General features: G+C 38.2%; 1 protein-coding gene across 1 annotated transcript in view; it reads left to right on the top strand.

The window, feature by feature from the left end:
* The window catches only part of LOC128685735 (endosome/lysosome-associated apoptosis and autophagy regulator family member 2-like), a 179,942-nt gene extending 162,829 nt beyond the window's left edge, over positions 1-17,113 (top strand). Inside the window, exons 19-20 of the mRNA XM_070086008.1 lie at positions 780-905; positions 16,861-17,113. Of these exons, the coding sequence (XP_069942109.1) occupies positions 780-905; positions 16,861-16,926 (192 nt within the window). The 3' untranslated portion in view covers positions 16,927-17,113. The remainder of the gene's footprint in view (positions 1-779; positions 906-16,860) is intronic.
* The last annotated feature ends 1,298 nt before the right edge of the window (positions 17,114-18,411 follow it).

Below are 18,411 nucleotides of genomic sequence, written 5' to 3'. Positions count from 1 at the left end.
GGAGTGTGAGCAGGGTAATATTTAGTGAAGGGATTCAGGGAAACTGGTTATTTTTATATAGCCGGACTTGTATCCTGGAAATGGGAAGTACAGTGCCTGCACTCTGAAGGAGGGGTTCGGGATATTGGCAGTTTGGTGGGATATGTTGTGTATCTTTATACATATATGCTTCTAAACTGTTGTGTTCTGAGGACCTCTGCAAAACCAATGATTATGTGTGAGTGAGGTGAAAATGTTGAATGATTATGAAAGTATTTTCTTTTTGGGGATTTTCTTTCTTTTTGGGTCACCCTGCCTCGGTGGGAGACGGCCGACTTGTTAAAAAAAAAAATTACGATTTAAAAATGCAGTTCCATCATCTTGTAAAAAAATAAAAAATTTCTGCTGGTATTTCAGTTTTATTTAACTGTATCTTTATCTACCCTTATAATTAGTATGCTTGGGTGTCCCAGCCAGTACTTGTATTTGCTTACTGAATCAGTTTAAAGTATTAATACATACTTAAATTTGTACTATTTTTGCTGTCTCTTTTCTGTAATAATCCATAGTTAAAATTGTACCACCCAATACCTATGTTTAATCTTAAGTAGTCTGTCAGCATTAGGATTACTCTGCATAAAATACATATGCATTCTAGTGACTTTCTTTTGTGTTTCAACAATATTTTATTATGTGTAAACTACATTTTTGATAATGCACAAAGAGATAAAATGTTTGTTTGCTTACTCTCAAGAGTTTTTAAGTTTTATTACATGCTAGTAAACTTTTTTTTTTTTCAGGATGGAATGATTGAACTGCCACCAGCAGAATCATGTGCTCTGGATGACGGTGAAGAGGAGGATGTACAGTTTACGCAGGCTCCTCCTCGGGGTATCCTTAGCAAACTTAAACATAGCAAAATAGCAGTAAGCAAATCATCTTCCTGTAAATACATTTTAAATTTATTAAGATCAAATTCTTTATTTCTATTGGAAAATAACACATTGAAGTATTGTTAGAGTAATAATCCTGTTTAGAAAGCTTGGTACTGCAAAGATTTAAGGGTGGGCAAATTCTTCGAAAAGAAGAGCCACATATAACACTTTTCATACATTTTCGAATATTCAAGAGCCACAAAAAAAATATTATTTTAAAACTGTATTATGAATAATAAAAAATGCAACTACAGGTATACAGTAATCCTACTCACCAAAGCAGAATATGTTTGATCTCTTCTCCTTGAAGATTTTGACTTAGTCTTCATTTTTGCACTTAATAGTTTAACCCTTCAACTGTCGCAAGCCCAATTCTGAAACTGTCTTCCTGTCGCAAAATATTCGAAAAAAAAACATTTTTTTCTTACCATAATGTTAGGATTAATTTCCTGAGTGCTTTAAGCTTAAAAAAAAAGAAAAATTGCGATTAGTACTTACCGAGATATAGAGGTGCGAAGTTGGCAGAAAATGAGCCGTGTATGGCAACAGCAGCAAATGCCGCTCACCCAGTAAACTCTTTTTTACTCTCATTTGAAGGTTTCTTATTTTTTTCCACTACTTTATATTTTCAGATAACTTATGTGGCCTGTGAGACCAAAGTACTATGGTGCAATGTACATAAATACACTCGTATGCGACACAGTAAGCACACAAACATTCTCATCAATATATTGTTTACAAAACTTGTTAACACAAACAAACAATACAAAAATTGTTTATTGCTATTGTTCTATAATGTATATACAAATGTACAGTCACTGGACACTTTCCTAGAACTTCTGCAGCTTGTGGAATTCTTTGAAACATGGGTATATGCACAGTGGTATTTTACACTCCTCACGCATAAAATGAGTGTCTCTTCTTTTTCTTGAAAGTAGTAGGAGGAAGTTGTATGGGGTAGTGATCACCAGGCTTCAGATGAGAGGGTATGTATGATAATTTTGTGGGCCCTGGTCTATTGCAGGTGTTGTTTCTTGGTATTTGAATATTATTTGTCTGATGACTGACAGACAATATTCACCATATTTGGGTTTGTTGTTGGTCTTCAACTTATACATATTATAAACATTCAGTATGGAAATATCAAGAAAATGGAAAAAGAGTTTTATGTACCACTTATAACTCTGCAAACACAATCAGCAAACCCAATCTGCATGTCACATTTGTCCACTAAGTGCATATTGAGGTTTTAGTCCATCACAGCTGCAGGTTTTAGAATGGGTTCATTGGTCTCTCTATTCTGCCTGCCAGTGTCTGCCATTTCGTGTTGGTGAACTGATGTCAACAGTGTGACATCACGTTTGTCATGCTACTGAAATGCCAAGATATCATTGGCAGAAAACGCCTGCACCTCACCTCTGTGAGTGCCTGCATCGAACCTAAGCACACGTTTACGATTTCCATGCATTGTGCCACACATGTCTGTCATGTTCACTCACAAGAAATCACTGAGTTAGGGGTTTGTGTACCAGTTATCAGTATATAATATATTCCCCTTACCAAGATATGGTTCCATCATTGTTCTAACCACATCACCAGAGATACCCAATAACTTCCTGGTATCTCTCAATGTATTACTGCCAGTGTACACAGTTATATCCAAAACCAGACCACTTTTGCAATCACACAGTACAAATAACTTTATACTGAAGCATTTCCTCTTGCTTGAACGACAGTCTGCCTTTGAGCAAAATCAAAGACTATCAATAACAAGCTTCCTGAAGGGATAAAAATACATAAAGCACTTTTGTTTCAGGTACATAAACACATTCCTGATCTTATATAACCTGTCGTTTCTGTCAGGCCTTGTTTTGTCTGAGAAGTGTAGCATACATAACAGTAGCAGAAATCAATTCACTGGTATAATATCACTAAAACCTGGGGTTGAAATAAGGCAGTCTGTCAACCAGTATGTGGTGAGAGTGTGCTTATACACATGTGGCATAAGCATTATTGTGGGGAAAAACAGGTACATCTCTGCCACAGTTGTGTCCTTCCACTGGTGTAGCCATGATCTTGGTGAAAGAATTGTGTTTGCCATGGTGTACTCATAGTATGTGTTGCTTTCCCTGACAATAATTTCCATCAGAGGTTCATTGAAAAATAACTGAAAGCATTCCAGTTCAGTGGCATTGTTCCCAAGTGTACACAATGGCTATATTTCACTTTGTTTTGTTAAAGTCATGGGGATTGGGAACAAAATTTGCACCTTCCTGCTAATCCCAGATGTGATCTGCTGGTAGGTACTGAATATTGACAGGTGGTTGTGGTTGTGGAGGTTGTGATTGTGGGAGTGTGGGGGTGGTTGAGGCTGGTTGTGGCTGTGCTGAGTTAGCAGCATGGGTAGCAGTGTGGCCCAATGCTGGTGCCACATGACTCATACCGCCGCCACCACCACTACCACCAGGACGACGACGACTTTCTGCCCCATACACATTATGCATCCCCATTGTAACAATACCATCATCTTTGCTATCAATTCATGGTGTAAGACCACTGGATGTACTCCTAGATTTACTCTTTTTCCTTGGAATGGCATATAGCACACTACCAGAACGCATGCTGTGTCATACATACTGCTGCTTCACTGTCACAACTCGAACTGCTTTCAATAGCTTGGTAATTAGTATCACTTTCACTGCAACCATCTGAGTCCTGTACATGGGGAAATAGTTTCCTCTTTCGTCCTGGTACAGGTGAATGTGAATGAGACAGCCCAGCACCAGAGGTAGAAGGTTGTGGGTCATCTGGGTTTTCATCACTAATTACGTTATCGTGGGTACTACTTTCGGTCACACCCCCCTGAAAACTTCCGATTCAGTGAGAAGTAAGGTACTTCTTACCATGAGGCATCATGAACAAGACTACTAAAATAGCGTTCCCACAATGTACCACTGAGTCCCCGATTTTTTTCATATTGCACACACCCATCACACAGACCCATTCTCTCACAAGTAGGCCTACCAGCTTTCTCCTGCTTGATTTGAAACAGCTAGAATTTACGCGTATTAATACGTCAAAAACACTGGCTCGTAGATGTATATATACGAGTGAAACAGTCAAAGGGTTAAAATCTGGCTGTTAGAATGTCAAAGCTGTTCTAAGAATCTTAGTGAGGTGGCTGTTAGTGAGGATAGCATGATCTTTTGACTTGATAAATTTCATTACAGAGAAGAGAGATTTACAGCAGTAAGTTGTTCCAAAAACACAGAGAGTAGTCAGAAGCCAGTTTTCTGGGGATTGGGATACTTTGCTTCTAGAATTTGTTTGCAAAAATCAATTAGAGATGAGCTTTTATGTACTAGCTTCAAACTCACATCCTCCTGCAGTTCAGTAAGCTCTGTTTCTATTGAAGCAACATCCAAGGCAAAAGGTGCAACAACAGAACATCCATCATTGATGACATCAATCACTAAAGAGGCATCAACAAGACATCCATCATTGATGACATCAATCACTAAAGGATTCACAAAAAACTCAAAACTTAGCTTTAACTTTTTTAGTTTCCTAAACTTGTTTCTGAGTTTCCTTCATATTCTTTCAATTTACTGTTTTTAATTTCAACATCACGAAAAGCAGTTATTCTTAATATAAGGTTGAGAAAGTGAGCAAATTTCGCTGTTGCCAGATCTCTTTGAAAATCTTTATTGTATTCTGAAAATTGAAAACTGATTGGGCAAGTTCTGTAATAACTTTGTTCCTTCCTCGAAATGCCATATTTAAATATTGGAGGTGTTACATTACATCTGTAAAGAACATCAGATCCTGTACCCATTAGTGATCTTCTAGTTGTGGGTACAGTAGCGCCCTGCTTTACAGCGTTTCACCTTACGGCGTTCTGCTAATACAGCGATTTCATTTTTTTTTTTTTTTTTATTAGCACACTGGCCGATTCCCACCAAGGCAGGGTGGCCCGAAAAAGAAAAACTTTCACCATCATTCACTCCATCACTGACATGCCAGAAGGGTGCTTTACACTACAGTTTTTAAACTGCAACATTAACACCCCTCCTTCAGAGTGCAGGCACTGTACTTCCCATCTCCAGGACTCAAGTCCGGCCTGCCGGTTTCCTTGAATCCCTTCATAAATGTTACTTTGCTCACACTCCAACAGCACGTCAAGTATTAAAAACCATTTCAAATTATGCCCAAAATTTGCTATACGGCGAGAAGTCTTTCAAATACAGCGTGCCCCACCTGGTTTGTTTACATTCTCCATGAGCACATATCCCTATTATGTCTGGAAATTTTCCAAAATTTCAAGTGTTTGAAAGTTATTACATATTTTATTTATACTCTGATAATTATACTTATGTGTAACCATACCTTAATATACTTATACACTGTGCTGGCGAGCAGGTACAAATTAAAATCACTAAGAGTGTCTACTCTTGATGCCTTAATAATAATACATGTAATCTCGTGGGCACATTAAATGTCGTATATTACTCTAATATAGACATTTCTATTAACCCTTTCAGGGTCAAGAGGCCCTCTCCTAAACTCATTCTCAGGGTCGAAAATTTTTCGGAAAAAAAAGTTATTTTTTTCTTATGAAAAGATAGAGAATCTTTTCCCAATCATAATGACACCAAATGTTTGAAATTTGATAGAAAACTTATGGAATTATGCTCTCGCAAAGTTAGCGGTCTCGAGAATGTTTACGCATCGGCGATTTCACCCAATTTGAGCCCTATTTTCGGCCAATTCCAGTGTACTAGTCAACAAAAATCATAACTATTTTGCTAGAATTCCATTTTTTCTATCGAATGAGTACAAGAAACCACCCATTTACCGATTTCAACTATCCAATAAAGCGGTCAGAAATTAGCAATTTTGCCAATTTCACACAAATTTCAAAAGATGCCAATTTCCAAATAGGGTCCAGAATAGACAAGACAGACATTCCAGGCACTAAAATAACATTTTCTCTGTTCACTAGTCATGTCCCCAGGCCCTGCTTACATTTCTTTTGCTTTCCACTTTGAATTTTTATTCTCACAAAAAAATAGAAGATTTACTGTTATGCAGACTACTGCATTAGTGTAGAAATGGTATGAATAATTTCAGCGCACTTGTGAAAGAATATTATACTCACCAGTTGATGTGTATTGGACACTTGGCATGATTTGTTTACTTTTGAATTTTGGCAAAAATCAAACATTTCTGCTACTTTGAGCTCAATTTCAAGGTACTTTTCTTTGTGAAACTAATCAAAATCATCTCAATTTCTGTAATATGTCATCCATTCTATAAAATGAGACCAGGAAAACTAGAATACTACCATAAATACCATATGAAAATACACGGTCAAAGTTTTTTTTTTCTCATTACGCACTGTGTGCTGCAGGATTTTTTTATACTGTGCACACTGACCATAAAGATCCATTCTTTCATATGTAGGCCTACCAGCTTTGTCTCGCTAAATTTGAAGGTGCTAGAATTTAGGCCTTCTAGTACGTCAATAACCCTGGTGCGTAAGCCATACTAGTACGTCGGAAACCCTAAAAGGGTTAATCCATCTATGATATTTTTTCAAAATTAGTTTTATACTGTGCACACTGACCATAAAGATCCATTCTTTCATATGTAGGCCTACCATCTTTGTCTCGCTAAATTTGAAGGTGCTAGAATTTAGGCCTTCTAGTACGTCAATAACCCTGGTGCGTAAGCCATACTAGTACATCGGAAACCCTAAAAGGGTTAATCCATCTATGATATTTTTTCAGAATTATATAATAAACATGCTACGTAACATATAAACATGATACATACACCCACAGTTAAAAAATAGACATAGATATAAGGTTTGTTTACCAAGTGGTTGGAAGAATTACATTTTTCTCTATTCAAACACCAGTAACTTAACTAGAAATTTATTACTTTTGTATGCTTTCACTCTATCTATAGATGTTCATGACCCTTGTGGGTTTAGTGCTTCTTTTATATTATGATTATAATAATAATAACTTGTAATAATAATAACTTGGCAGTGGAGATGTTCTGTCTAAGGGCAGTGTGTGGTGTAAATATTATGCAGAGAATTCGGAGTGTGGAAATTAGGAGAAGGTGTGGAGTTAATGAGAGTATTAATCAGAGTGTTGAAGAGGGGTTGAGAGGGGTCGTTGAGGTGGTTTGGTTATTTAGAGAGAATGGATCAAAGGAGAATGACTTGGAGAGCATATAAATCTGTAGGAGAAGGAAGGCAGGGTAGGGGTCATCCTCAAAAAGGTTGGAGGGAGGGGGTATAGGAGGTTTTGTGGGAGAGGGGCTTGGACTTCAAGCAAGCATGTTAGATAGGAGTGAATGGAGACGAATGGTTTTTGAGACCTGACAAGCTGTTGGAGTGTGAGCAGGGCAATATTTAGTGAAAGGATTCAGGGAAACCAGTTATTTTTATATAGTCAGACTTGAGTATTGGAAATGGGAAGTACAATGCCTGCACTTTAACCCCCTTCAGGGTCCAAGGCCAAAATCTGAAGTGGTGCTCCAGTGTCCAAGAAATGTTGAAAAAAAAAAAAAAAAAATTTCTTACAGAATTAAAGAGTATATTTTTGTGAAGGTAATCAGACAAAAAAAAAAATTCTGATCAGTACTTACCGAGATACAGTGCCGAGAAGTTTGCCCAAAATGAACTGGTGGTGGCAACATCGATGATTTCTACATACATACGCGCATTACTTTATTTAGCGTTTTTTGTTGTTTTTTCTTTTCTTTTCCAATTTTTTTCTTTTCCTACTAACATTTGGGGCCTGAGAGATCAATACTGTATATAATGTATATATATATATAAACTCACTGTATTGAACACAATAACTGCATTAAAGTTATTATCATATTATTGTTTACCACTGGTAGTGTGTAGTACATGTTCAGTGGCTTGACATACAACACAAACTGACTCACCACTTCCTTCCCATACCACATGTCCAGGTGCCTAATACCCTTACCATAACACCGAGAGGTGAAAAGCATATGTAGAGAAAAGGAGGCAATCTTATTGCTGCTGCCCATATAGTGTTGTGTCAGGTGTGATAAGAGAGTGCTAGTGGGGGAGGCAGCCTTACTGCTGCTACCCCTGTTGTGTTGTGTCAGATATGGCTAGAATGTGGGAGGCAAACTTGAAGTTGCAGCCTATACAGTGATATATTAACCCTTTGACTGTCGAAAGGCTCAATCCTGAAGTGTCTCCTGGTGTCGCAAAATATTAAAAAAAAAAAATTATTTTTTCTTATGAAAATGTTAAGATTATTTTTCTGATTGTTTTAATCCAAAAAAAAAAAAAATTCCCATCAGTACTTACCCAGATATAGAGGCATGAAGTTTGCAGAAAATGAGCCGCGTATGGCAACAGCGGTGACTGCCGCTCACCCGGTAAACTTAGGTTTACTTGTATTTGCAGGTTTGTTGTTTTTTTCACTATTTTATTTTTTCACATAACTTATGTGGCCTGTGAGACAAAAGTAAGGTGCAATGTACATATATACACTCGTTGTATACAACACAATAAGCACACAAACATAATTATCAATATATTGTTTACAAAACTTGTTTACAAAAACAAACAATACAAAAAAATTTTTATTACTATTGTTCTATAATATGTATACCAATATACAGTCACTGGACATATTCCTAGAAGTTCTGCAGCTTGTGTAACTCTTTGAAAAATGGTGTCATACACAATGGTGTTTTACACTCCTCACACATAAAACCAGTCTGTGTGGATTTTTGTGGAACTTTTTTTTTATGTGCAAAGACAAAACACCTCGTCTGAGCAGTTTTCTTCAAAGTATTAGCAGGCAGTTGTGTTATGTAGTTATCCGGTAAATGGTCGTGTGTCATCATTCCTTCCTTCCTGCATTCCTTTCCTGCATTCCTTTCCTACCTTCCTTCCTACCTTCCTGCATTCCTTTCCTACCTTCCTTCCTACATTCCTTCGTCTTTCCTTACTTTTTTCCTTCCTTTGATCTCATCCTTCCTTCATTCCTGCCTTCCATTCTTCCTTCTGGTTTCTATAATATATATACACATTTATAGTCACTAGATGCTGTCATATAACTGCTATTATCTTCATTCATCAAGCTTGTCTTGTGTGCAAGTGTGTGGCTTATAATTGTTTTGAGTCAGGAGTTAGCAGCTGTCAAAATGACATATTATCTCATTACTCACTCCCCCTACTGCCTGTCAAAACAATGGGGTCGGATGCTGCTTCCCCTCCATTCTGTCTAATTATCTTTCTCCCTCATTCTATCTCTTTCAATCTGTCTCTCTCTTTCTATCTGTCTGTCTATCTCTGTCTCACAGGTACACATAAATACAAGTATACATAATGTAAATTACCTAGGATAACCCAAAAAATCCAACGTGCTATACTCTGCTTGAAGATGTGAGTAAACATGATGACACAGTCTTGTGTACCAACAAAAATAAAGCGAGGGGGATGGTCATCTAATCTTTTCTTATCAGCTGCACCCTCCCCCACCCTCGTTTATGCTCATCAAACGTCAGCTCTTATCAGATGTTATCTCCCCTTATCTTGTCACTGTCATGGGGTGGACTTTTTTCATGCTTCAAGGGAACATATTATTACATATTATTATTATTACGTATTCTTCTTTCCTTCTTCTTCCCTTCTTCTTCTTCCTCCTCTTCCTCTTCTTCCTCCTCTTCCTCTTCTTCCTCCTCTTCCTCTTCTTCCTCCTCCTCTTCCTCCTCCTCTTCCTCTTCCTCCTCCTCTTCCTCCTCCTCTTCCTCTTCCTCTTCCTCTTCTTATTCTTCTTCTTCTTTCCTCCTCCTCCTACTCCTCCTCCTACTCCTCCTACTCCTCCTCCTACTCCTCCTCCTACTCCTCCTCCTACTCCTCCTCCTACTCCTCCTCCTACTCCTCCTCCTACTCCTCCTACTCCTCCTCCTACTCCTCCTCTTCCTCCTCTGCTTTTGGTCTCAAACTCCTCGAAATCATGAAATTGATCTTCACTGACACTTCCATCTGTGTTAGAGCATCACTTGGGAAGAGAAGAGTCCCAGATTTGCTGGGGAGTCACATATTTCTTACCGCTAGACATGCTGAAAAAGAACGACTGAAATGGTATTCCCACAATGCACCACTGGCTCCCTGATTTTTTTATATGGTGCACGCTGACCATGGAGATCCATTCTCTCACATGTGGGCCTACCAGCTTTCTCCTGCTTGATTTGAAGCCGCTAGAATTTATGCGTATAGATACGTCAAACACGGTATCTCCTATGGTGTATATATACGACTGCGACAGTCAAAGGGTTAATCTATATTGACACAGGATATGGATCATACTGGTATTAAGGTTAAGTAATTGTAGTGATTAACTAGATTTACAAAATTGAGGTAGTTCAAAATATTTAAGAACTTAACAAGCAGTTTATCTATTAATGGAAATACAGTGGACCCCCGCTTAACGATCACCTCCCAATGCGACCAATTATGTAAGTGTATTTATGTAAGTGCGTTTGTACGTGTATGTTTGGGGGTCTGAAATGGACTAATCTACTTCACAATATTCCTTATGGGAACAAATTCGGTCAGTACTGGCACCTGAACATACTTCTGGAATGAAAAAATATCGTTAACCGGGGGTCCACTGTAGTCTCAATTTGGCATGATACAGTTTCTATATTGGAGTGACTTAGGCAGACTTATGACTGCATTAAGAATTATGGAGCAATAGCTGTATTCAGAATTTTATGTTTAGTCATGTGTAGATTAGGGGGAGTCACAGATATCAATAAGTGTATTTTGCATTGGATATGTGCAAGATAAAGTAGTTTTCGTGTGCTTAGCTACTGGTGGTGTGTGTTAGCTACCAGTGGGGTGTGTAAGGTAGGTAAGAGGTTTTTTAACAGTGCTTTTGACAATGGTGGTTGTGTCTGCAGTTCTAGAGTTTTCAGGCTTGGAGTTCCAGATTTTAGGCCCTTTTATGTACATCGAATTTTTGTATAGATTTAGCCGGACACTAGGAATGTCATAGAGATGTTTATGTCTGGTATTATGTCTGTGTGTCCTCTCACAACTATCAAGAAAGTGTTTTAGTTCAGGGTTAATATTGGAATTTATGGTTCTGTAGATGTAGATTTGGCAATTTCTTGAGGCTAATTAATAGACTAGAAGGCATACTAATAAAATGGAGAAAAACTTGGTTGTTTTCAGACTGGAAATGGCCTTAAATAGTGTTGGAAATATTCTGTTTTTGGCAGTTTTCCTGATGGAGGATAGGAGCCCCCCAAACCAACATGCACACAGCTGAGCTACATGTTTTTCTTGTGATCCAAGAACACTCATGGTAGTGGTATCTCAAGGATTAATTTCAGCCTCCTCCTGTTTGAATACCCGCCTCAACAAGCAGTCTGTATAGCAATGAAATCACGAAACAAGTGATTTTAAATCATTTGCCAAACTGCAGCAGGCGAGGACTCGTGCTTCACTTAATGGGACAGCAAAAACTATGCCCAAGCATTCTTGGCTATATTCTGTTAGTTAGGAAATAGGGAAAACTTTGATTTTTTTTTTTTTTTGTGAAGGATTCAAAATTGAAGGTAAACATTATGTAGGAGAGGTCTCAAAACATGATTAATGAACAGAGGAAGGGATGCTTGAGTTCCTGGAATTCCTTCAGTCTTTATTTTGGGCTCCATTTTTTAAATTTGAATTTGTTAAATTTTGTGTAAAATTAGCCAAGTTACTGACTTCTGTCCACTAAATTTATCGTGTAGTTCTAAAAGTTGCATGGGCAGTTTCATGAGCTCAGTCAATAGAACTGAAGGCATACTAGTGAAATAGCCAGGAATTTGATTGATTTGAACAGTGGAATTGCCCAAAGTGGGCAAAAACACTGATGCATAAGTTGCACCCAGACTGCCAACTTCATGCCTGTGTAATGCCATAAGTTTTCCATCAAATTTTTCATTTTTGGCATTATTACCTTCAGAAAAATGTTCTAAATTGTGACACTGACAGCCCTTTAAATTTTGGTTCTTGACAGTGAATGGGCTAATAAATACTATTGTAGCATGAGAATGTGGCTTGATAACATAGTACAGTGTAAATAAATGTGGAAAATTTAAGGCACAAATAGTTTATGCTTTATGTATAAATAGTACAGGTATATACCTGGGGATGGTATAAGAAAAGATTTAACAGAATACTCTGTGTAATAAAATAAAAAGGCACAATACCGTGCCTGGAACAATGCACAAATAACCCTCACATAGAAGACAGGAGCTTACGACGACGTTTCGGTCCGACTTGGAACCACCACCACCCCTCCCCCTCCCCCTCCTCCTCCTCCTCCTCCTCCTCAAATCAAATCAAATCATATATCAAATCAAATCAAATCAAAGTTTATTCTCTATAAGGGTTACAATGAGGGGTTTACAGATTTTGGTTATTGTGTGGTTTACATGTAATAAAATACTAATTATAGAGAGGGCCACTAGAACACCTAGCAAGGCTAGGCATTTCGGGCAAACTTAGATTAATTCTTAACCCTAAATTATTACAAATTGTGGAGTAAGTTGACTAAATACTAAGTGACTAAATACTAGTTTGTGAGTTTAGCAATGTGAATGCTTTTGTTTTGGCACAATACATAGTTTCTATATTGGAGTATCACAGGCAAACTTGTGACTAGTTAGGAATCATTATTTTAAGATTAAGATACATATTTCTGTGCTTATAGTCAAATGGGTGAGTGAGTGAGTGTAAGTGTGAACCACCAGGTGGTTTTTATGTAGTTAGTTGACGGGGTGTATCTGGGAGATAAGATGTTTTCTAATGGTAGTTTTGAAGGTGATGAATGTGTCTGAGTTTTCAGGTAGGGTGTTCCAGATTTTAGGGCCTTTGACATACATTGAATTTTTGTATGGATTTAGTCAGACACGGGGAATGTCGTAGAGATGTTTGTGTCTGGTGTTATGCTTATGGGTGGTGTCACAACTATCAAGAAAGCATTTTAGGTCAAGGTTAATATTGGAATTTAAGGTCCTGTATATGTAGATTGCACAGTAGTAAGTGTGGATGTTCTGAATAGGGAGTAAGTTTAGATCTATGAAGAGTGGGAAGGGTGGGTGTTGCCAGGGATGGGATTTAGTGATTATTCTTACTGTGGCTTTTTGTTGAGTTATTATTGGCTTTAGTTGTATTGCTGCAGTTGATCCCCAAGCACAAATAGCATAGGTGAGGTATGGATAAATGAGTGAATGGTATAGTGTGAGAAGGGCATTTTGCAGCACATAGTATCGTATCTTGGAGAGGATCCCAACTGTTTTGGATACTTTTTTTGATATGTGTTGGATATGGGTGCTGAAATTCAGGTTGTTGTCGAGGTATAGGCCTAGGAATTTGCCCTCAAAATGTCTGGCAATTAGAGTGCTGTCAATCTTAATGTTTAGTTATGAAGCACCTGCTCTGCTACCAAACATAATATAGTAGGTTTTGTCAGTGTTAAGTGTAAGTTTATTGGCTGACATCCAAGTTGATATTTTGAGCAGTTCCTCATTAACAATGGTGTTGAGGGTGGCAAGATTAGGGTGAAAGATGACATAAGTTGTGTCGTCAGCAAAGAGAATGGGTTTCAGGTGTTGGGATACGTTTGGAAGATCATTGATGTAAATGAGGAAGAGCAGGGGTCTGAGGACACTTCCCTGTGGAACTCCTCTATCAAGTGGCCGTGTTGATGATGCTGTGTCTTTAATGGTGATATACTGATACCTATTAGTAAGGTAGGATTTGAAATATGCAAATGCATGGCCTCTTATACCATAATGGTCAAGTTTGTGGGGTAGGATTCTCCTCCTCCTCCTCCTCCTCTTCCTCCTCCTCTTCCTCTTCCTCTTCCTCTTCCTCTTCCTCTTCCTCTTCCTCTTTCTCTTCCTCTTTCTCTTCCTCTTCCTCCTCCTCTTCCTCTTTCTCTTCCTTTTCCTCCTCTTCCTCCTCCTCTTCCTCCTCCTCTTCCTCCTCCTCTTCCTCCTCCTCTTCCTCCTCCTCTTCCTCCTCTTCCTCCTCTTCCTCCTCTTCCTCCTCCTCTTCCTCCTCCTCCTCCTCCTCATCTTCCTCTTCCTCCTCCTCCTCCTCCTCATCTTCCTCTTCCTCCTCTTCCTCTTCTTCCTCTTCTTCTTCCTCTTCCTCCTCCTCCTCCTCCTCCTCCTCCTCCTCCTCCTCCTCCTCCTCCTCCTCCTCCTCCTCTTCTTCTTCCTCCTCCTCCTCTTCCTCCTCCTCCTCCTTTTCCTCCTCCTGGGTGGGTGGGAGAAAGGAGGAGGAGCCAGTCAATACTAAGAAAGGGGAGCACTGCAAGGGAGCTAGGTACCCACAGAGGTGGGGGGGGGGAATAATAAAATAAATAATGAAGGAACAGAAACACAAGGCAGAAGAAAGAAAGACAACCCAGAAGAGAAAAAAAGGAAAGAGGAAAGGGGAAGAGGGAGAAGAAGAAAAAAGGAGGAATCAGGTTAAGTCACGGGTGTTCTGAAGTTTGCAGCATTTTACAGTGTAGTGGGAGAGGAAGGCATCTACAGAGACGAAGCCAGGACTAAGATTCATACAAGGAAAGTTGTGTATTAGGGAGGATTCAACTAGACGGCGACTGTTAATGTTGGAAATAGGGAAGACAGTTTTAGCAGAAGACCGGTCAGTAGGACGGCTGTGATCTCTGACATGACAGGAAAGAGCATTGTTAGTGTCGGCAGGCCTAACACTATTTTTGTGCTCTCTAAGTCTGTCAGAGAGAGATTGGCCAGTTTCTCCAAAGTATTGAAGAGGACAGGAGCAAGAAATAGAGCAGACACCAGGAACATCTGTAGAGGGAGGAGAGGTATGAACGAGATTAGTGTGAAGAGTGTTAGTCTGGTGGAAAGTAAGCTTGATGTCTAAGGAATAGAGAGTTGTTGAGATTAGAAAGACTGGAAATGTAGGGAAGGCAGAGGACAGAAGAGTTCCCAGGAGTAGAGAGTTTGGGAGAGAAGAAATTACGTTTAGCACGTGAAAGGGCAGAGTCAATGAAATGGGAAGGGTAGCCAAGACGGGAAAATGAATTATGAACAGTGGAAATTTCTGCTGGAAGGAACTGAGGATCACAGATGCAGAGGGCACGGAGAAAGAGGGAGATAAGAACACATTTCTTGACAGGGGAAGCATGATAGGAAAAGTAGTGAATGTACATGCCACTGTGCATAGGTTTGCGGTAAATGGAAAAGGAAAAACCTGTATCTGAGCGGTGGACATGGACATCAAGGAAAGGAAGTAAGGAATTAGATTCCCATTCAGCTTTAAACTTTATGGTTGGGGCAAGATTATTAAGAGCTTCAAGAAAAGGTTGGAAGAGACTAGAGTCATGAGGCCACAGAGGAAAGATGTCATCAACATAGCGGAGTCAGAGTGAAGGGCGCACATCGATGGTAGGAAGAAGAACAGTCTTGAAGTATTCCATGTAAAGTTTAGCAAGGACAGGAGAGAGAGGAGAGCCCATAGCAACACCGAAGGTTTGAGAATAATATTTCCCTTGGAAGGAAAAGGAATTAGAGTCCACACAGAGGTGGATAAGATCAAAAAAGACATCACTAGGTATAGGGAATACAAATATTAAATGGATCATACACCCACACAAGTGCTTGCACACACACATACACGCACGAGGGCACGCGCACAGACACATGCACACGAGCGTACAAATATATGCATACACACACACACACGTGGTAATGCATTATTTACAGCTAGCAAAGTCAGGGTATTTCCCCAGAATGGTCTGTAATATACCACAGTTGATAAAATACTTTGCCATTTCTTGAACATTTCTGAGTGAGTTGTCTCTAAATTCATTAATTTGATCACACTCCAGTACATAATGATGCAAGATGTGACAATAGTCCATCTGGCAAAGTTTACATTTCATTTGGTCTACATCTGGTGGTGGTGATTTAACCTGCCATAGATACTTGTAACCCAGCCGGAGCAAGGCGGTAGTGACATTCAAGAGTCTGCTTATCTTGTTTGATGCACCATAGACATGTGGCTCCTCCTGCATGATGGAATGATGATAGATGGACTGACTTGTGTATTCTCTGTAAGAAAATCAAGGACATCATCAAGAAGGACATTGGTGAAGAGGGACTCAACGTCAAGACTAAGCATCTTACAGGTCGGGAGAGAGCGAACCCGTTCAATGAAGTCTTAAGAGTGATGGAGGTGGGCAGGAGAGATAGTACCAAGAAAGGGAGTGAGGGTTTTGGCCAGCCAAGAAGCAAGAGAATAAGAGACAGAGCTTCTTCTTCTCTTTCTTCTCTTAAATCTAACACTAACATTGTCATACTATCTTCTGACAAAGGTAATTCGGTAGTTATCCTTGATCGTGTGGATTACCTCCGTAAAGTTGATGTCTTGCTCTCTGACTCACGTACCTACACTCCTCTTGTTTCTAACCCTCTTGATCGCATCAAGAGAAGAACAACAACCGCCGCCACTGCCACCACCACTACTTCCAGCCTATATATACTCGTCCTGCTCTACTTCTTGTAAGTGTAACTTTGTAAAGGGTCCAAGTCGGACCGAAACGTCGTCGTAAGCTCCTCTCTTCTATGTGCAGGTTATTTGTGTACTCTGTGTAATGAATTTTCATGAATGATGTTTAAAGTAATGATTTAATTACATGCTTTTTATTCTTTCTAACATTGTTTGAGTCTAGGATTGCACTTTTACAAACATGAAAATATGAGATTCTCTCAATCTTTTCTTAAAATACTTTTGATATGACCATGAAATATTCCATATTATGTCTGTTACTTTCCAGAATTATTTATTATTTATTAAGTTTAGGGTTTTCAATTTTCCATCTAATTTGATTTCTTTCCTAAACAGCCAACTGAAGGGCGTGGCTTGCTGATGAAGTCTATGATACTTTCTTCCAAAGATCCCTTAACGTGAACTGTTGACTCACTGCTGCAATGAAAAATCTCCATTTTTAAAGTTGAAAAACCTATGAAGCAAAAATTTCAATTATGTTTGAAGCCACAGTGAAACTAAATGAAAGTAAAAATTATCTTGTGTTGTTTATTACTTGGCATTGTTAAACATTATAATTTGTACATACTATACAAATTTTAGGTAAGGCTCTGGCAAATATTGAGGTATTATTTACTAAATGTAAATTATAATTTTGTTTATTATAAGGTAAATACTGTATATAAAACTTATATTCTGTAATACAAATGTTGAAAAGTTTTGAGATTTTTAAATTTCCAAAAATACATACTAAATTGCATATATGGTATACTACGTGCGATAACACCACAATGCTTTATTTTAAATATTTTTACCAAAACATTCTTGTGTTAGTATGCAAGAATATTTATAGTAAAATGTAAACAGTGACTTATTGATGACAATGTATAAAATATTAAAGCTGATCTTCCATGTCATTATTAAGTCAAGTTTGCTATTTTTCTTGTTTTTTAGAGTATTTAAACACTATGTGGTTATTTCTTGATTTTATGATTCAGATTATCACATTTTGTAATACCTTTATATAGCTATAGTGTACAGTAGTGCCATGATTATTAATAAATTGTAATTTGTATTTGAAAGTGCATAGGTGGATTCTTCAAAAACTGTAATTAAAAATCATGGGCATGGGCTTTTGAAATCATTGGTGTCCATTACTTTGACTCCATGCTTTAAATTTTATCTATAATTCTTTACACTCTTCCCTAATTTTTATGTTGCAGTTATTGATGCATAACATAAATAGATAATCCATCTGATATAAAAACTTTAGGTATGTTGATTTCTGATTTAGATGTAATATACATCTAAACTGTCATATCTGAACGCCTCTGCAAAAACAGTGATTTTGTATGAGTGATGGTGAAAGTGTTGAATGATGATGAAAGTTTTTTCTTTCTTTTTGGGTCACCCTGTCTCGGTGGGAAATGGCTGATGTTCAAAAAAAAAAAAAAAAAAAAATACTACTTTGTACTGAGGTTCTTTATAAGATCAAGTAAATCCGGAGAGTTTGTCCTTTTCTAAAATGTATCAGGTTCTGCTACCTGTATGTCGTGCATAACTGAAAGCTTTGAGGAGATTTATTGATATACAGTGGACCCTCGACCAACGGCATTAATCCGTTCCAGAGAGTTAGCCATTAGTTGAATTTGCTGTTGGTCGAATTAATTTTCCCCATAAGAAATAATGGAAATCCAATTAATTCGTTCCAGACAGCCAAAAGTATTAAAAAAAGTAATTTTTTTCTACATGAAATATACATTTCCCTACACAGAAAACAATTAGACATGCACAATACATACATAAATAAATAAATACTAAAATGACACTTACCTTTATTGAAGAGTATTGTTGAGTGATGAGACACTGTTTTTCTTGAACACGGATTTTCACAATGATACATGAGTA

The sequence above is a fragment of the Cherax quadricarinatus genome, chromosome 1 (genome assembly GCF_038502225.1).
Source record: "Cherax quadricarinatus isolate ZL_2023a chromosome 1, ASM3850222v1, whole genome shotgun sequence".
In the NCBI taxonomy this organism is placed as follows: Eukaryota; Metazoa; Arthropoda; class Malacostraca; order Decapoda; family Parastacidae; genus Cherax; species Cherax quadricarinatus.
The sequence above is the reverse complement of the archived record's forward strand: the minus strand, read 5'-3'. Positions and strand labels throughout refer to the sequence as shown.